We start from the raw sequence: 21,655 nt of genomic DNA, 5'->3' as shown, positions 1-21,655 counted from the left end.
ACACATGGACATGGCTTTGTTCCAATAAAACTTTATTTACAAAAACAGGCAGCTTGCCCACAGGCTAGCTTACCAGCCTCCTTACTAGACACTTGCAAAGTACTTGAGCATATTACTTTACTTAATTCTGATGACAAATCTATGAGGTGGGTAGCATCACCTCTATTTCGTAGGTAAAGACACTGTGGGCTCAGGTCGTGTGACCCACCTATGGTCAGAGTCAATGCCTGGGGCAGGGTTCTGAACTCAGCTCTGAGTGCAGAGCCTGAGCCACTATACAGTCCAACTCACTCTGTAGATGGTGGCGGCCTGCTTGAAGAAAAATGTATGGCTTGAAAATTGTTAGTGCAGCTGTTTTTATTTTTAAAAGGAGGAGTATGGGCCTTCAGTTGGAATGGCCAACTCAGAAAGAGGACATCTTCTGACTTTGGAAGTAAACATGAGAAGAAAGATAGCTGATGAAAAAACTAAGAGAGATAATTGAGAGAGAAAAAGCCTATTACAGGTTAAAAAAAAAAAACAAAAAACCCACAAATATGCAGGAAAGCAAGTAAACAAAAACAACATTCTTACCCTGAAAACTAAAAACCAGACGGATAAAGAAAAAAAAGTGAAAGAGACAGGTGACTGCTATTCCCAAAACATGGAATTCCTTTAGCTTTGCAGGGATTAGAAGAGATATATACAAATGATCAGTGAGAGGTAACCTGCCCACATATCCTTTTATTTTCTGTACTCTCTCATCTCCTACTTTCTGTTTCTACCACCCAGCTGCTCACTCAAATGGACATACTTAGATCAGAAAATAGAGCTACTCCTGTCATTACTGATCTTACTGCCTGAAGTTAAATTTCAAGAGTTTTACACTCTACCACCACCTCCTATTTTGCATCTCATTTTCTCAAACATATCTATCTCATAAGTCCAATTCTCATTGGGGCTACACTTCTATTCACGCTTGGTTAGCCAGTAGGGATTCTTCTTTTTTGTTGTTGTTTTTTTGCGATGGAGTCTCATTCTGTCACCCAGGCTGGAGTACAGTGGCGCGATCTCGGCTCACTGGAACCTCTGCCTCCCAAGTTCAAGTAATTCTCCTGCCTCAGCCTCCCAAGTAGCTGGGATTACAGGCACGCACCCCCGTGCCCAACTAATTTTTATATTTTTAGTACAGACGGGGTTTTGCCATATTGGCCAGGCAGGTCTCGAACTCCTGACTTCAAGTGATCCACCTGCTTTGGCCTCCCAAAGTGCTGGGATTACATGCATGAGCCACCGCGCCCAGCCTCCAGTGAAGATTCCATGGCTCAGTGTGACCTGTCACTCACTCTAGGGCACATTCCATCAACACCTTTGCTGATGTCTGCTATACTCACTGGGAGAACCTCAACCTGATTAAACTCAGCTCTCTTGGTCTACTCTATACCTAAATCGAGGGAGCCGAAAATGGCTGGAAGAAAGAAAGGGTAGTGCTGAGTAATCTCACTTGCAACTTACCTTGACAAAACTCTAGGACCACCCCATTGTACTGTCCTGGTTAACTCACTTTCCAGTCTCAGAGCTGATTATTATTTGCTTTCTATCAAGGCCACTAATGACCTTCACATTTTGCCAAATTTCATGGTTAGTTCTCAGTCCTCATCTAATTCAATTACTAAGTAGCATTTGACACAGTTGCTCATTCCTTCTTGAATCTTGGCTTCTGGGACACCATACACTCCTGGCTGTCCTTCTACCTCACTGCTATCCTATCCAGTCTTCTCTTCTAGACCCCTAAATGCTGGGGTACTCCAGGGCTCAGTCCTCAGAGCTCTTCTCCTTTTAATCTTGTCTCTACGTTAATGCTTCTCAACCTTGGCACTACTGACATTTTGGGTTGGATAATCCTTTGTTATGGGAGCCTGTCCTGTGCATCACAGAATGTTTAGCAGCAACCCCACCCTCTACCCACTAAATGATAGTAACATCCTCCACCTCACAGTCATGACAATCAAAACTGTGTACAGACACTGCCAGTGTCCCCTAAGAGACAAAGTCACTCCTGGTTGAGAATCACTGGTACAGGTAAACTCAACTAGACCCATGGCTTCAAACGTCTTCCAGAAGATGGTAAGTCCCAACTATATACTCTGGGCCTAGACTATTCTCTAAGCTCCCAACCTGTAGATCCAACTGATTCTTGATATCTCTACTTGGAGGTAGTACTGATACTTGTTAATGTATTTATTGTCTACCTCCCCTACTATACTGTAATCTCCATGCAGTGAGGGACTTGCATATTCACTATTTACCCCCAGTGCCTGCAGTAGTGCTGGGCATATAGTAGGTGCTCAAAATATATTTGCTGGTTAAAGAATTAAACACTTAATGCATATGAATTCATTTCATGCAGTTAATCAATGATGGGGCCAATCAGGCAGATAGTTTTAAACACATCAAGGTATCTTTTAAAGACAAATTTTAGTTCCAAATTAAAAAGAATGTTTCATTTTTAAACAAATGTATAAATAGTACTAGTACTAGCCATTAAATTTAAAATTTGAAGTTAAAATTTTGCTACAGTTTGTGAAGAAACCCAGAACTAGAATTCCCCCCCTCCCCCCGCTTTTTTAAATACTTCTGCTTTATCTTACATTCTTATTAAGATTAATTTCAGTTCGGACTTGTAAATAAATATATCAAGATACATATGTATATTTATTTCTAATAATAATGTATTGATTATCATGATGCCAGATAACTATCAATTTTTAACTGCAAGTGCTTTTCTCAGTGGTTTATCCTTTTGGTTTAATTTACGCTGTATCTGAAGTAGAGGAGAGAGGGTGAAATCTTCTAAGAAGGTTTGAAATCTTTCTTTTAAAAAACTGCTTCTTGGATAATAGCTACATTTACGAGTAAAGAGTATTGTTTTTAATTTTTTCCCACCTTCTCCATGAGAATAACCAAAATCCCATTTCTTTAACTCCTCCCCTGCTAGTTCTTAGTTCTCACACAGACACAATAATCCAATCTTTCTGTTTTTTTTTTTAAGATGGAGTCTCACTCTGTCGCCTAGGCTGGAGTGCAATGGCGCGATCTCGGCTCACTGCAACCTCTGCCTCCTGGGTTCAAGCAATTCTCCTGTCTCAGCCCCACCGAGTAGCTGGGATTAGAGGTGTGTGCCACCAGCCCAGCTAATTTTTGTATTTTTAGTAGAGATGGGGTTTCACCAAGTTGGTCAGGCTGGTCTTGAACTCCTGACCTCAGGTGATCCACCTGCCTCGGCCTCCCAAAGTGCTGTGATTACAGATGTGAGCCACTGTGCCCTGGCTTAATCCAGTCTATTTTTAATTGAAGAAGACCATGACTTCCAGCATTTATTTTTGGTCCAGGTGGTATCCAGACAAACTTTCTATGACTATCCTTAGTTTATTTATTTACTGGTGTGTTTATCACTAAGCACAAAACCTTTTGTGTATTTCTTTATGTAAATTTCCTGAGGTTCCTATAACAATCCTTCTTTGAACAGAACTGAATAATGTTTTAATGATTCATGCAAGCTAGAGGTGATGGCACCTTAAAACTCCATAAGTAACAGACTAGAAATATTAAATATTTATGTTTGCACAGCACAGAACTCAACCTAAATCCAATTAGTTTTATGGATGCTATAAGCTCACATTTCACACACTTAACTGAGCCTTTGAACTCTTAAATGATATTCTCTATTAAACACATTTTAATGAATACATTCAGTCATGGTATTCTATATTAAAAAAAGAACTCTAAAATGTATAAATTAAAGTGTTATCCTCTCAGTCATTCTGATTTAATACAAATTCACCAAGAAAAGCTGCTAGAAGCATTTAAAAAAATAGTATACATGAGCAATATGTGGCAAAAGATGGAATGTTACATTTTAATACTGGAGAAAATCTTTAAAAATCACTTAAAAATTTACATTTGATTTCTTTATTAGCAAATGAAATATTTTTCTAGAAAGGAGTTTAAAACTACTAACTTTCTAAAAAAAACTTTTTTTTTTTCATTTAGAGAATTCTAAATATAAGTTTTAGGGAGAGATTTAAGTCATATCAAAACACTAATGGAATAGGATTTAACTTCTGACCAATGAGTCTAGGTTTGTTTAAAAATGAACATGTTTGCACAAGTTTTCACTGTAAACAAATGCAAGCTGTCCTGACCGCTCATGTATTAGGGCCACTGAAAAAGTTAAAAATGATAAATATTTTTGTATGTAAGCATAATTTACTTAGTAAAGATTTTATAAAATATAAAATATCACTCAGTAATAAAACTAAAGAGCATAGACCAACGCAGCTGTATTTCAGAACTGGAAGAAGAGATGACTTAGCTTAGACAATGAAATGGGCAGAACCGTTTCTCCAATAAGGGGATGTCCTGGGCATCTCCTCCCTTTCCTGAAGAGTGTGGGTGGAGTGACTCATCCACAAAGACACTGCTGCATTCTTGGGCCAAGACACCATGTAGTCTGTTTTTCACATAGAGTAGATTTCTAAGAAACAGGAATCTTGCCCCCTTAAATCTTGAAATGTTTGGAAAATGTGATTTAGGTGGACTTTGGGCTGAAATGACATTAAAGAGAAAACCCCTTCAATGTGAACACTTTCTAAAGTGTTTTAGTGTAATTATGAATATTGCTGGAGAAAATGTGGAAGATTTGCAGGCAATACAATGGGCCTGGTTGGTGGCTTGCTTCTCTGGTCAGTCCCTCTTCAACAGCAAGTCTAGTCAAAGGACCTCGCTCAACATCTGGACAGGGACTGCACTGTCCCTTTAAGAAATGCAGAACAAGGCCAGGCACGGTGGCTCACGCCTGTAATCCCAGCACTTTGGGAGGCCAAGGCGGGCGGATCACGAGGTCAGGAGATTGAGATCATCCTGGCTAACACGGTGACACCCCATCTCTACCAAAAATAAAAAAAAAATAGCCAGGCATGCCGGTGTACGCCTACAGTCCCCACTGCTGGAGAGACTGAGGCAGGAGAATGGCATGAACCAGGGAGGCAGAGCTTGCAGTGAGCTGAGATCACGCCACTGTACTCCAGCCTGGGTGACAGAGGGAGACTCCGTCTCAAAAAAAAAAAAAAAAAAAAAAAGACTGCAGAACAAATGGAGCACAGCAAACACTATATAGCTTTTCTCTGGGCAATATCAGTTTTCTCTATATATAGTGAAATACACAGTCTACAAAGAATGGAATGAATACATGCTGACTTCAAGAAATGCTTAAAACCTATTCTTTCTTTGTATTTTTCCTCTCTTTCTCAAAGTTTCTTTCTTTTTAAATAAGTGTTTGGTATTATTTAGTTTCATCATATCCCTTTTGCTCCCAGAAGTGGAGATCTGGCTAAACAACTGTTACATATTAGAAAATGAAGTCCAAATTTTAAAAAATATCACTTATCTGCCTCAACAGCTACAGTTTTGAACTCAGACATCAGTTTTAAATTCTAACAAAAGATAATGCTAATAAATACAGAAGCAGTCAGGTCAGCTATAATACATGTGGTTTTGGCTACTGCCACTAACCATTAGAAGATGAAACCCTCCTAGGAGACACAGATGAACACTTACTGTGTACATCCAGACTTGAAAGTTAAATTATCTTTAGTGAGTATAAATATTTGGTGCTTCAAGAGCTACCTTCACGTTGAATGTGATATCCTCCATGACGTACACGCGTTCAGGAAATGCCTTAGCCACCTCCTCCACACTGTTGAAATATTGCACTGGCTCCTTTATATCTCGGTCTTGTTCCAGCAGCTTGAATTGCCCTAAAACACACGATAAACAGAAGAGATCTAAGATGTTTATGCTGGACTGCTGTTACCATGGCAACAGCATCCTCTCTCTTTACTCCAGCCCTTCTTTGTCAAAGATTCCTGTTCATCATTAATTTTTTTTAAAAAAGGCATTATGGTAGGTTCCATTAAACTAGAAGATAGATTTTAAAACCAGCTTAAAAATGAAAATAAACTGCATTCTTTTGTTTACATTCAGAGTTTATTCCCAGACGTCCAAAATCAAACTGAATGAATGCTTACTTGCTGTTTGATCTCAAAGTGAAAACTCACTTTGTTATAAATGGTTGTTTTTAACAGTAAGTTAAACATTGAAGTTACCTTGGCCATCAGTTGTTATAAGAACCACACATTTACATTCTAGAACCCAGTCTTAGAAGCCTGGGAGAGCTAACTTTTTAAAATTAGTATTAAATTTTTTTTTTTGCAAATAGAACAAAATGATATAATGGATTCCTGGCTTTCACATAACTCATATTCTTGGTTACAACAATATGCAGGTAATGTCTAGGGCTCATGAGCTGCTGTAATGTGTGATGCTGCTGAGGCAGAAGCATGGAGCAGCAGCAGACAGCTGTCTGGTGAGCTTCCTCTCAACCACTGAGCCTGCTGGCCACTCAGCCTCCGGAGCTCCACATGGCTCCTTTCTTTCCTTTTACTGCTATATATGAAATTCATGCGAGTAGGCCATATTATGGTCTCCACAATTTACAGGATTTATGAAGAACTTTGAACATACTCCTAAAATATCAAGGATCTATCATGTTGTTTCCATTTTCAGTATCTGTGACCCTGCTGCAACATTTGAGAAGAACTGTTTTCAGTTTGGAATAAAATACCATATGCAATCATATCAGGGATACAGTGTTTCTTAGTAGTTATTTTCTGAATCCTGGCTATAATATAATACTCCAGAAACTTAAAAGGAATTAAAAGCTATCATGGGGCAAATCTCTCAGGCAGAAACAGGAAAACTTTCATTCATATTCTCAACACAATTTTTTAGCATCTACTAGGTGGAGACATTATTCTAGATGCTGGAGATCCATCAATTAATGGAATTAACACAAATTTCTGTTCTCCCAAAACTTACATTCCAGCAGGAGATGGATACTATAATACATGAGTAAGAGTATACCCTGGTAGAAGGTGAGAAGTGCTATTAAATTTAGGGCAGGGTGTGGGGGATGGAGAGTGCAGGGAGACCAGTCAGTATTGCTGAGATGGTGACCTTTGGTGTAGGTGAGGGAGGGACGTGCTTGGTAGTTGCAGGTAGAGGTCTCAGAATTCTAAGACTAGGCAATAGTCTGCCCAAAGACTCTCAGGTGGGTGGGGTGCCTGCCTGGCATGCTGCCACTAAGGCTGGAGTGGGATAAGGGAAGAGGGAAAAGAAAGAGCAGAAGCAGGTGGTCAGACCGTATATGGCTTTTAAGGAGTTGCAGTCTTCACCTGAGTGGAATGGGGATTTGAGTGGAGAGGAGGTGATCTAACCAATGCTACAGAAGGATCCCTCTAGCTGGCATGTTGAGAAGACCATAAAGGTGCAAGGCACAGAGGCAAGCGACAGCAGGTAGAAGGCTCCTACAATAATTCAGGTATGACATGGCAGGGGCTGGGAAGTGGTTAGAAAGTGTGAGGACTCCGGCCTGAACAACTCCAAACAGAGCTGACATTGACTGAGACAGGGCACCTTTGGAGGGTGAAGGGAGGATCAGGAGTTCAGTCTGGACAGGTAAGTCTGAGATGTCTATTGGACACGCAAACAGAGATGTTCAAAAAGTTCTTAGATAGACACGGAAGTGTGGAGGTCAGGAGATAAATCTGGCTGGAAAGAATAAATCCGGCAATCATCGGCTAACAGACGCTATTTGAAGCCATGAAATTTTGATGATGATGACCATGGGCTTGAGTGTGGACAGAGAAGAGGTCTAAGGTTTGAGTCCTGGGAGACTGAGAAAGACTGGCCAGGGGAGTGAGAGGAAAACCAAGAGGGGTGCATCCAAGAAGCCAGGTGATCTGATTCCTCCCATGAACGGGGAGTGGGTGTCAAATGCTGCTTACAGGACAGTGAAATGAGGACTGAAAACTGTAGGATTCAGCAACTTGTATTTAATTGAGGACTTCAAGAAGAGCAGCAGAAGAGCTGGGCTAAAAGCTTGGCTGAACTGGATTGAAGGCAGCCTGGGAAGAGAGAGAAACCAGAAATAATAAGAATAGGCACCAGATATTTTGGGAGTTCTGCTGTAAAATAGAGAAGAGAGATGGAAGAGAGGCTACTGAGAGGAATCAGAAGTGAGATGTGGGGAATGTTTTTATTTTCCTTAGTATGATGGGAGAAGAAACAAGCATGCTTGCATGCTGATGGGAATGACCAGCAGAGGGGGACAAGGTGATGACAGGAGAAATGATTGGAACCCAATCGTTGAGCAGGAAGAGAACGTGCATCTGATGTTGAAATGGAGGAGGTGCCTTCAGACAGGAGCACAGGCCATTCATCTCCAGCTCCAAGAGATGCAGCAGTAGAAGCTGTTGGAAGCTTCCAATTTTTCCAGCCAAAGCTAGAAGGAAGGCATCGGTTGAGAATAAGGTTGAGAGAGGAATTGTTAGAGGGTTAAGAAAAGATGAGAAGGTTGCAATGTAATATGATTGCTGGGCAGCATTTTTTAAGTTCCTACTTGAGGTTCATGGTCATTAATTAAAAGTAAAACCACAGAGTACGGTTGTGTTTTTGTCCAGCCAAGGTCAGATGCACAGAGGCTGGCACAAAATAGCCAGAGATTCGGATTCAGCCAGAGCTGAGACTACCAAGTGAATATGAGAAGTGAGAGGGGCAAAGGAGTCAGGATGTCACAGGGAGCAATTATGCCACTTGACCATGGACTCTGAGCTGGATAAAATGGGCACAAGATCCTGGGTGGGAGGGAAGTGGGTCCAGGAAAAAAGTAGTGGGATCAATGGATAATGGATTTTGATGGAATTGAGTTTTGAACCCTAGAGGGAGTGAGCTCAAAAGCCATGCAGAGGAGAGAAGTCAGTGCATGCAGTTCAGAAAATGGAAGGATGGAGTTGTTGGTTATGATGTGGTCTAAGGAGGGACCATGTCTGCTAAAGGTTGAGATAGCAAACAGTTAAATGACTGAGAAGCCCAGGGGTATTAAAAGGATCATATTTTCAAGGAAAATCCTCCTTGATAAGAAGAGGAGTATTTCTGGAGAGAATAACAGCGAGCCAGGAACTAAAATTATGTCACAATGAGGACAGAATCCTAGGCTTGGTAGGTAACCAACAATGATGGGGTAGTGGGTGATACAATCTGATGAGCAAGAGGTTTAAAGTCTGGTGGACAAGCGGTTTAAAGCCAAGAGTTTTTAGGGAATTGTGAAGTGGAATGGTAAAGGTGATGAGGAAGAATAAAGAGACCACTTACACTCCTCTACTTTGGGGCAAAAAATAGAGCTGCCACCTGAAAGGGCTTCTCTCAGGGAATATCCAAGTTTGGGTTTAACAAGATAAAAGTAATTTCAGAGAAGGCTTTAAGGATACAGAGGTTTTGCTGGTGATGGACCACAAGGGAGGAGTTTTCAGGCGTTAAGAGATAGGTGATAAGAACAACACAGAGGATGAACCTAGGCATGAAAGAACAGCTCATACAACACGTAGAAATATGTAGAGGTATGAATAATACATTTGAATATACAGTATGAATATGTTACAGTACATATTTTGACAAAAAATAAGTTTTTTTTAAAATAAGGCAATTTCAAAATAATACTTATTTAAACAAATTCTGTCACAAGTTAAACTTTTCATTTGTCTCTATTCTTACCTGATTCATGCACAAATTCTTAACAATTATGGTGTTCTACAGTTTTATACCGTGCCCTTGCCCACTGAGCTGAGCATTTCTCCATACAATGACACCCGTGTCTGCATAGCATTTCATAAAGGATTTAACTGTTTTTCCATTCTTACATGATTAGTCTAAAGTTAGACAGATGCCTAATTTAAATGCAGACTCTGCCACTTTCAAGTTTTGTGGTGCTGGCAAGTTACAAATCCACTTGAGTCTTGATTCCTCACCTGTAAAATGGGGACACTTCAAGGGCCGCCATGAGGATTAAATGATATGATGCATCCAAAGTATTTAGCACGAGTGCACATTCAACAACTCCTAGCTTCTATTCCTCTTCTCAAGATGCATACAGATAGTCATTTCTTGGGTCACCTTTTTTTTTTTTTTTTTTTTTTTTTTTGAGATGGAGTCTCGCTCTGTCACCCAGGCTGGAGTGCAATGCTGCGATCTCAGCTCACTGCAACCTCTGCCTCCTAGGTTCAAGCCATTCTCCTGCCTCAGCCTCCTGAGTAGCTGGGATTACAGGCATGCACCACCACGCCTGGCTAATTTTTGTATTTTTAGTAGAGGCGGGGTTTCACCGTGTTGGTCAGGCTGGTCTCAAACTCCTGACCTCGTGATCCACCCGCCTCAGCCTCCCAAAGTGCTGGGATTACAGGCGTGACCCACCGCACCTGGCCAAATTTTTTGATTTAAGAAATTATAGATTTGGAATATGAACACAATTCAAGCTATCATTAAGCCAGGTATACTTTCATGAAAACCTGCAAATGGTATCTTTTCAATTGTATTTAATGTTTAATTTATTTCAATTTTATGATCAATATTTTAGAAAAATGTTCTCAAGATGCAGGGATTCATATGTATGCCAAACACTCACTGAGTAGTCTACAGATGCTCAATCTCTGAGGTAAGAGGTTACCTGAAAGCATCATGCCTGTAATAAATTTCATTCTGTCCCTTCAGAAATGTACTCATAGGCCAAGGATGCATCACTGCACCCTAATATATCAAACATTACACTATAGACTATCTAGCAGATATAGATACACTATAGTGCTATCTAGCAGAAATATAACAAGCCATATGTGCAATTATATATTTTCTAGTAGCCACATTTAAAAAGAGGTAAAATTTAAATAACATTTTATTTAAACCAATACATCTAAATTCAATATAAACATCACTAATGATATATTTATATATATATTTATATACGTATATATATATATATGTATGTGTGTATACACTCTTGCATTAAGTCTTTTAAATCTGGTGTAGGTTTTACACTCAGGGATCACCTCAGTTCAGACTAGCCACATTTCAAATGCTCAACAGCTCCATGTGGCTATTGGCTGTCATACTGGACAGTCGGTGCAGGTCTAGAATATCTCAGCATTCCCTTAAAACTGTGATTGCAGCTACTGTTCAAGTTCTTAAATAAAGATTACATGATAGAATCCTCTTAGAGAAAAAGACGTATTTCCTGAAAAAGAAGAATGTTTCTTCTCATGAAATAAGAAGAGCTTTGGAATTCCTATTTTCCTTTTTGCCCTGTTTGCCATGATTGCTGATATTTTGGCTTAAATAACAGAGTCTTGGTTTCTTGATATAACCACCTTTATCCCCTTGTCTCCCAACTTGGGTTCTTGTTCTTTAATTATTTTTCTATTGTGTCTGTGATCTTGTACTATCAGCAGCCTCAAACATATTTTGGCATATAGAACAAATGAATAATCACTTTTGGTATGGTCACAGGGTCCATATTAAGTGACATAGTCACCTGTGTTTTGTCATCCTGTTGGACAGGAAGACTTCAGAATCACATATACATGGGAGCATGTACAAGAAATTCTACTGAGAATGATTAACACACACAGATAAGAGAAAAAGGAAAAAAACTAACAGCTAAATATGACCAAATGCTACAACTTTTAATATTTATGCACATAGTATATCAGATTAACAGGTTCCTTTCACTTGTTCTTTCAATTGTTTAGTGAATACTCAATTGTCAGTTAATTTCTCTCTTCTCTTTTCCATAGTGTTTTCAGATTGTCCTGGAAGATTTTAATTTACATATTTGTGTACACATAAACATTCTCCTGTGATGTTAAATTATTGAAAACCAAATACTATCTTACATTTCTTTATTTTTGAGACAAGGTCTGGCTCTATTGCCCAGGCTGGAGAGCAGTGGTACCATCTTGGCTCAGTGGCTCCCCAGACTCAAGCCATCCTCTCACCTCAGCCTCCCAAGTAGCTGGGACTACAGGCACATGCCACCACACCCAGCTAATTGTTGTATTTTTTTGTTGAGATGGGGTTTTGCCATGTTGCCCAGGATAGTCTCAAACTTGTGAGCCTAAGCCATCTGCCCACCTCAGCCTCCCAAAGTACGCTGGGATTACAGGTGTGAGCCACCGTACACGGCCCTACTTTGCATTTCTTGCGCCCCACAAATGTCTTTAGAATAGAAATAGCTAAAACCTATAAAATATTTTCTTCATGTTTAAACACTAGGTCACAATACACATGCAACTTCCTATTGCAGGAGTTGGCAAACTTGTTCTGTAAATATTTTAGGTTTCACAAGCTAAACAGTCTCTATTCACATCTACTCAACTCTGGCCACGTAGGGCAAAATCAGCCATAGACAACACGCAAATGAGTAAGAGCAGCTGTGCTCCAAAAAAACTTTATTTACGAAAACAGGCCATAGTGTGCTAACCTCTGTCCTGCTGGAAGGAGTGGAAAGTATAGGTCAGGGCAGTGGCAAGACAAGACATTAGAAGTGAAAATGGGCCAGGCGCAGTGGCTCACACCTGTAATCCCAGCACTTTGGCAGGCCGAAGCGGACAGATCACTGAAGGCCAGGAGTTCAAGACCAACCTGGCCAACATGGTGAAACCTTGTCTCTACTAAAAATACAAAAATTAGCCTGGAGTGGTGGCACATGCTTGTGATCCCAGCTACTCAGGAGGCTGAGGCAGGAGAATCGCTTGAGCCCAGGAGGCATAGGTTGCAGTGAGCTGAGATTGCATCACTGCATTCCAGCCTGGGCGACGGAGCTGTCTCACTCACACACACACACACACACACACACACACACACGCAAAGCAAAGCAAAGCAAAGCAAAGAAAGTGACTAGTCCTTTTATTGTATACCACTGAACAGTCATACCAGGGTCTCTTGTAAGGTACCTGAAATCACATTCTAAGTTGCCCATGTTTGTCTCTGAACGGCAGTTTTCTCTTTAAATAGGAGTCTAATATCAACAAGTAAAAGCTGCCTACATTAAAAGAATAATGCAAATAACCAGCAAACATGAAGGCCTGCATTTTCTCACTGTGTTTTGCAAGAGAAAATTTCTATGAACTTTTATTTTGCTGCTGCTTCTTTTTTTTTTTATTTTTTAAAAAAGGAATGTAACATTCTCAGATTAGCCAACGTTAAGTACTCTGGGAAAAATGCTGAGTATTACTACCTCCTCAGTGATTGCTGTGGCCTGGAAATCGGAACTTGTTGGAGTCAAATCTTGGAGACAATCTAAAGAGTTAAGAGCCAGTTTCCTGCCAAAAGTGAAATCAATTTACATGACACATATTCCCACAATCCCCACATGGAGGAACTAATTTTTTAACAGACCATTTCACGAATAACAGAGTCTTTGTGCCACCAAATAAAAACATTTGGAGATTGTTGAAACATCTGTTCTGAGATGTTACTGTCAAACTCTGTTCTTGAAAGGGAGGAAGCTGCATTGTCTTTCAGGAGCTTTGATGATTTCATAAAATGTCTCCATTGTAAGAGCTGTTCCATCTGCAGGCCCCTGAAAGTTCCCGGAACAAATTCAACACCAATGACATGCTCGCTGATTATGGTTTAAATAAATTTATGGTAATATTTAAAAAGCAAAGATGGAAGCTATATTTCATGATGTATTTCTAAAACTGTATTTCATAATTGACATTATGAAATAACCGTCATCCAGAAAATATCCATTTTGTGTGTGCCCCTCAAGATAGCCACAGTGAGTTATTTCAGAAAGGATAACACATCAGCTAAGACGCTCCAAATCCTTCCTTCATCTAAGTTTCGATCATCTGTATGGGGCTGAAGGGACTAAACTTCACTCTCCTTTACTTACAGGGAAAGGTCACTTGTCAGAAATGAAAAATGGAAACAAATTTTGCTAATTAAGAAGACAGCAACAATGCCGAGGTATGAAGAAATAAAAGGGAAACTTAGAGGTGGTCAAATTTAGGTCTGTCCAGTTTGCTTCTGGTTGGGAAGTTAGGGTTAGTGCCACCGGTGAAGTTGCAGCTCCCCATGATATGTGCCTCACTGTTCGCCATCACCACTGGCAGTCAGCACGACCTGTGGTGGGCCCTCTTTTGCAGCTATAGTTTTACTGTCTGCCATCCCTTCAGCATGGCAGTCTACTTTGTGTATCAAATGAAAAGAAATGGAATGACAGCTGAGGCCCACAGCTCTGGTGAGCAACATTCTGTTGTCATCTCCTCCATGACTGGGAGCAGAAAAATGTTGCTGAAACCAGCCCAAAATGATAAAGTAGAAAAGAAAGCAAGAGCAACAGAAATGGCACCAGAACACCAAAGAAACCTAAAAATGGCTAATGTGAAGAAAAAAAATAACCAAAGGGAAGCCTAGAATGTTGAAAATGCCATGAAGGGGAGGGTCTAGGTCTGTGATTCAGTGTGGTACCTCCAGCATCACACCACACATGGCATAAAGCAGGTGCTCACTAAATAGTGAATGAATGAACTTTTCTTCTCTTACCTTTTTCAGAGACAGGCCACAGACAAAGTTAGATGCTTCCAAGTCAACTGTACAAATGAAATGCATTTAAAATGGCTCAAATAACTGGCCCTTCAAACCACTGGCCCATATCCAAATGTGAAGAGATCAGCAATTCTCAAGTGACAGAAACAACTAGCCAGTTGCCATTTTTCAATAAGTAAATAAACCTGGGTAGGAATGTAGACTTACAAAACAATACCAAAGTTCAAACATACTCTTGTATTTTTATCTTATGTATGCATGTAAGCTAGAGTTTCTGTAGGATTAAAATGTAATTGTAGGATTGCCCCATAAAAGATATGCAGCACTTCATTTTGTATGGCACCAACCAATATATATCGCCTTTTTAACCTTTGTATAAATGTTCACCTCCACTAAGTGTATGAAACCTCATTTACCTAAACCCTTCATCAACAGCAAATGCTACCTCACTTCTCTTTCCTTGAGTAAGGTGGAAGACTTTTAAAGAGTGCCTAACATATGTACATGCCAAAAAATCCAAATAGTACTAGAGGGTGTAGGGTGAAAAAGTAAGTCTCCCTCCCAATCTTACCCTCAGATCTTCTTGCTGAAGCAGCTGCTATATAGTCTCTTGTACATCTGTCCAGAGGCAGTATCTGATATAGTATACACACATAATGCTACCCTTTTCAGAACAAATGGTTGCATTCTGTACAGTTATTCCATCACTGAATAAAAATCTGTCTCACTCTTTAAAAGAACTGTACATTATTTCATCCCATGCATATACCATAACTAATTTAACCAGTCTGCTATTGATGGACACCCACATTTATTCCAATCTTTTGCAGCCACAGTGATATTGAAGTTAAATATGCTTGTCCTGAAGGCTTTGAGTACTTAGTCCAAGTACATTGGTGGGAAAATGCCTAAATGAGGAATTGCTGAGCCAAAGGGTAAATGCATTTTTATTCTTGATACATATTGTCAAACTAAGAGGTCTGTGTCCACTTACATTCTTACAACAATGCGTTTGCTCGTGCTTTTCTTAATAGTTCATTACCAAACTGAAAAATTATCATTGCCAATCCAACAGGTGAAAAATAGCATTCCATTGGGATTGTAATTGTGTTTTTCTTATTATAAAGGATATAATTCTTTTTATAAGTAATCTATATTTCATATTATGTGACTTTTCTGTTCATTTTCTTATTCTCAATCTTTGAAATTTCTGCTGATCTTAATCATAGTTTTAATGATAAAAACAAAAACTTGAAATTCTACAACATAATCTATTTTAAAATCTGATTCCCTACATCACTTGAAGTTAGTTCCTGAAATTACTATTTTTTCATGGCGGAGAAAGTGGAAGTGGAGTTGGGGGAAAGGAGGGGTAAGGAACAAGTCTCAATACAAAGTCTCAAAACACACAACCATAGAGAATTGGAATTAAAACCAAAGAAAAGAAGGCATCAATCAAAAATAATGAACTGCACCACAGATAATCTGTGGTTATTTCTATTTATTTCTCCATCTGAGATTTTATAAAGCAAGTGGTCAGACCATTACTTTCAATTCTGAAACTCCATTCTTGAACTTAACTAGGCCCAGAATTCAAAACTGAACCATTCTGGGATCTATGTTCTAAGCAGCGAAACCATTTCACACCATCCAAATTGGTTTCCCTGTTTTTTGAAAATGGGAAGACTGCATTTTTCATTGTATCTCACTGGTTAATTGCTTCTTCAGAATTACCAGAAGTTTTCTGGGACAAATTTATCATAAACATGATGGAACCTAGAAAGGTCTTAGATTGAACATGGTTGCTAATACATTATGAAATCTTGGCACTTCTTTCCTTGAAATCTCTTAGTCCAGAGCACTCACTGCTACTATTCTGGTTTTGATTCTCATCACTTTGTAATGGTATTACTGCTTCACATTTTAAGCCCGTTTCCATCTCTGCCCTTCCATTATCACATTATTCACCTTAAAATACAACCTAAAACAAATCCATCTCACTCAAGAACCTAAGTGTTCCATAAACACTCGTAGAATAAATGAATAAATAAACATATAATAGCTCTTTAATCTCTAACCACCAAGCCCAGACTCCTCTGCCTTGGCTTTTATTTAAGTCCCTCCATGATCTGGCTCCACTTAGCTTATGCAAACATTTCCCCACCATCTGTGCAACCAGTACTCACTCTTTCCCTTTTGCCTTTGCTCATGCTCTTTTCTCAGTCTTTGCAAAAATATCGACCCTTTTAATGACATTCTGAGTTCTGTGCATGGCCGTCTTCCTCTCATTCTGCTTCTTTTCTCACTCTCTTAGCTCTCCTGCGGGAACTCCTCTATCATCTTGGCTCCAAGGACCACCCATATAAGTTGACAATACGTCAACCTTTCTCTCCAGCCGGATCTCTCCTAAATTCCACATCAGCCTGTCCAATACCTGGTACGCTTCTCCAATGGCTCTCCCACAAAAATCTCAAAATCAAAATATGCAAAACTAAAATCATCTTTTTACTTCCTGAATCAAGCAACCATACAAGTCAGAAATACACTTTCAGAAATTGACACTTTCTATTCCCTAATCCCTCACATTCAATTACTGTCAACTTCAACTCCATTCTTTTTCTTACATCGATCAAATCCTTTCTGTCTCCACTGCTACCACATATTCCCAATCACAGCATCTCTCACTTTGGCCAGTTTTCCTAGTTGATTGTCTTGCCTCTAGATTTCCACCCCAGGAAACCATCCTTACACCATTGCTTAAAATTCAAATCTAACCATATTTCAATTTAGGATTCTTTGCACAGGATTTATGTGCAATGGGATTATTGGTCATGATGTGGGTAGGCTATAGGGGAACCACAGTGATAACCTGGGGATAGTATCAGAGAAGGTGTCACCACCACTGGACTCAAGGGACAAGAGAGGGACTAGTTATGGAAACAAAGAGTTGTATAAATACCCTGGCTTTGAGAAAAGGAGAGGCAGCTGGCTCTAGTGATTTTTTTAAGGAAGGAAGCCAACAGTGAAAAAAGACCTCGACCTCACTCTGTTCCTGCCCATCTCTGGCTGAGGCTATTTAGCCACTGGCTAAAACTAAAAGGCATGACAGTCTGCTGATATAACCCTACAGGTTAGCCTCTGGGGTGGAGAAGGGTAGAGGTGGTAGAGAGTAGATTTGCGGGAGGGGTGGCATATAGGAGATGTGTATACAGGCCCTCCAAGATCTGGCTCTCACTTTCTTCTCATCGTGCTAAAACCCATCTAGATCCATCCACAGCAAACTATAGAATGCACCATCTGGAATACCCTTCCTCTATTCCCAGATTTCACCAATCTATTTATTTTCCAAAATCAATTCACATATTACCTAAACTATAAAGATTGGGGTCAGTTACATACCTGAAAGAATCTTATCTTTTGAATGATTGTATTATCTACAGATTTTTATCAAAGCATGTATAGTATTTTATTGTCCTTATTTGTTTTCTTGTCTTTGTAAACTAACCAGTAAACTTTCTAAAGAAAGCAGATGTGTCAATCACCTTTTTATTCCCAGTACTCTATACTGGGCAAGACACACAGAAGGTGCCTAATAAATGATGGCTGAATGAAGGAACTTAAGAGCCAGCTCAAGTCCAACATAATCTGTGAAGTGTTCCTTGACAACTTCAGCTCAAATGATTTTCATTTATGTTGATTACCAGAGTCTATTTACCGATTCTCTACTTATCTTACTTCCTTTTGTGCTGTTTTCTTAATTAGACCACAGTGCCCTAACAGCTGGAATCATGCCTTCTGCTTCTCTGATACCTGAGTCTGAGTCCAAACTAGAAACTGAATAAATGCTTTCTTTGAAGAGTAGGTGTTTAGAGCAGGAGAAATATATATTTTTGGGAGTCTCGAACTCAAATACTTATGAGACCAAAAAGTCTTGCAAATTGGTAAAATTGATAAAAGTAGAAATGATGACCTCATAGCTCCAGCACCTGCTGGTTCCCAGAGGCAGGAAATTTTTATGTAAATGTGTTCAACTTTTAATGGTTTTTAATAGTTGGCTCAAATAAAAAATGTCACCCAGCCCCAAAACTGCTCTGCATTTCTTAAAGAGAGTCGGGCATAGGTGTGGATTGAGCAAGGCCTTATAACATCACTGATCTAGCTGATGCTATTCTATTTGTGAATGGGTTAATGTTGGTCAAGAAATGTGTGGGAAGTCTAGGGTCCAGGAACTCTTCATTCTACCTTCATTTGAAACCATGGTCCTGAAGTGGAAGGCTACTCTTTACAGCTTTTAGCATAAGCATTATGAGAAAGCTCATTTAAGACCTATACTATTGGCTGGGCACAGTGGCTCACACCTGTAATCCCAGCACTTTGGGAGGCCAAGGTGGGTAGATCACTTGAGGCCAGGAGTTCAAGACCAGCCTGGCCAACATGGTGTGCTTAGCCAACTTAGCCAAGTGTAGTGGTGTGCACCTGTAATCCCAGATACTTGGGAGGCTGACACAGTAGAAACCCTTGAGCCCAAGAGGCAGAGGTTGCAGTGGACCAAAATTGCACCACTGCACTCCAGCCTGGGTGACAGAGTAAGACCCTGTCTCAAATAAATAAATAAATAAATAATCAATCAAGGTTCCAATATGTAAAAAGCAATTTTGAGGATGAACCTTTTGGAGAAATATAAAATGATCCATTTTTAAATCTACATAAACAATTAAGAGCAGCAAAAATTAAACTTTAATTTTTACTCATAGAATTTTCAGTTATTTAGTATGAAAAGAGAAGGGGAAAACAAAGGTGAATAGAAAATATAAAGGGAAGAGAAAAATGGGGAGAGAGGGAGATAGGGAAATAGATACAAAAAGAAAATGAGACATAGAAAATGACCTATGAAAACGACAGTTACACAAATAAACATGATTTCAACCCAGACAAAGGAAAGGAAGACCACGCCAACACAGAGGGACAAAAGATGGACATATGCAACACAAACAGACCTTAAAGCTACGCTGCCATTGTACAACTACAGGCAAAAGTGAAGGCAAGCTGTGTAGAATCAAAGCTGAGGTGTCTAGGAATTTTCAATACTATGGTGCTTATGCTTCTCTTCTACGCCTTACGGAAGTATTTAGAAAGGAAAAAGAAAGCCAAACTGAGTACACAGAGTGTGAGGAGGGTGAGGAAAACACTCAAGGATTTTAACATTCCACCATTATTTCTCAATTGAAACATGATCCTGTTCTTGGCTTATTTGCTCCCTTTTCCACAGCCTAACAGTAAACTCCCACACACCAGTGGGACCACAGAGGAGAGACAATAATACAAGCAGCTGCTTGAGCTGTGGTTTTCATTAGGAAAAAAAGTGCCTTGATTATGAGAGATTTAGTTTTTAACCTCTGTGCCAAAACCGAAGTGATTAAAACTCCATGTACAGAAACACGAATGGTTTCTTAAAAGTGGAGTATAGAGCACACACAGTATTATCTAAAGAGAATAGGAGGACAGTCCAAATTCTAACACCCACACTGGCTTGTGCATTGACTTGGATATGGGAAAGTTAGCAAAGACACAAAGTAAAATAAAAACATGCTCTATAGGTTCTGCATTGCATTTCTGTGAAGGTTAGAGACACATTTTCACCAAAAATTTAAGCTACAAACAGCAAGGCAATCAAGCCATGAAAAGACATGGGGGAAACTTAAATGCCTATTACTAAGTGAAAGATGCCAATCTGAAAAAAATTATACCATGTATGACATTTCTGGAAAAGGCAAAACTATGGAAACAGTAAAATGATCAGTGGTTACCAAGGGTTACGGAGGAGGAATGGATGAATAGGTGGAACACAGAAGTTTTTTATTTTTTAGACAGAGTCTTGCTGTGTAGCCCAGGCTGGAGTGCAGTGGTGCGATCTTGGCTCACTGCAACCTCCGCCTCCTGGGTCCCGGTTCAAGCAATTCTCCTGCCTCAGCCTCCGGAGTAGCTGGGATTACAGGCATGCGCCACCATGCCCAGCTAATTTTTGTATTTTTAGTAGAGACAGGGTTTCACCATATTGGCCAGGATGGTCTTGAACTCCTGACCTCCTGACCTCCCAAAGTGCTGGGATTACAGGTGTGGCACAGAGGTTTTTTAGGGCAGTGAAAATATTCTGTATGTTACCTTAATAGTAGATGCACATCATTATACGTTTCTCCAAACTCACAGAATGTACAACAGCAAGAGTGAACCCTAATGTAAACTGTGGACTTTGGGTTATTATGACATGTCACTGCAGGTTCACTGATTGTCACAAATACACCACTCTGGTGCAGGATGTTAATGGTGGAGGCTCTGCGTGTGTGGGGGAAAGGAGTACATGGGAAATCTTACTTTCCTCTCAATTGTGCTGTGAATCTAAAACTGCTCTAAAAAATTAAGCCTTTAAAAAACAGAAAAAAGGAAGGCAACTCCTTAAAGTCCTCCATTTGATTCAAGACTCAGGTAGGACAGTCTCAGTCAGGCACGTTTTGTTCTCATGGCTCAGCACAGGACTGTTAATTTTGGATTCAACATATACTCACTGATGATCATTTTGCTACCACATCTTTGCACAGCAGGTAGTGTATTAACTTCCAGAGTTCGAATCCTGGCTTTCCCTCCTATCACGCAACTTTGATTGCATCATATTCTTCTACACCTCCATTTGCTTTCCAGTTCTATAATACAGGACAGTAATATTGACACTGGACTTATGAGGATGACTAAACATATATGAAGGGCTTAACACAGTAAGTGGCACATGACAAGGACTCAATGAGCATGTATGTCAGAGAGAAGTTTAAGTTTGGGATGAAGATACACTTGTCATGAATGAAAAGGAATGTAATCATGCTATTATTCTGATTTACTTACTGAATAGGAGAAATGTATTAGCTCCTTCTTACAGTAACCCTGGAAAAACTCCTCCAGAATATGAGACATCAAAAAGGATTCTAAATTTGACATACATAAAAAGATGGCACAATCAGTAGTCTGGTAGATAGGAAGAAGAGAGGAAACAGCTATGCAGAAGGTATTCAGGGTGGCTCACTGCCACCGGGTTGGAGACTCCGGTTATGGGAAAGATAGAGAGTGGGAAATAACAAGCGTGATCTTTTCCATGACAAGCTACCTACTAAACTCTCTGCTC

General features: G+C 39.7%; 1 protein-coding gene across 2 annotated transcripts in view; it reads right to left on the bottom strand.

Annotated features, from left to right (window-relative positions):
• Window positions 1-21,655, bottom strand: part of GAREM1 (GRB2 associated regulator of MAPK1 subtype 1) — a 218,292-nt gene that overhangs the window by 43,814 nt on the left and 152,823 nt on the right. For both annotated transcript variants that reach the window (XM_030810607.1, XM_030810608.1), the window contains exon 3: window positions 5,668-5,798. In XM_030810607.1, coding sequence (XP_030666467.1) covers window positions 5,668-5,798 — 131 coding nt within the window. The remainder of the gene's footprint in view (window positions 1-5,667; window positions 5,799-21,655) is intronic.

Source organism: Nomascus leucogenys, chromosome 4 (assembly GCF_006542625.1).
Source record: "Nomascus leucogenys isolate Asia chromosome 4, Asia_NLE_v1, whole genome shotgun sequence".
Classification (NCBI taxonomy): Eukaryota; Metazoa; Chordata; class Mammalia; order Primates; family Hylobatidae; genus Nomascus; species Nomascus leucogenys.
This window is presented reverse-complemented; position numbering and strand designations above follow the sequence as displayed.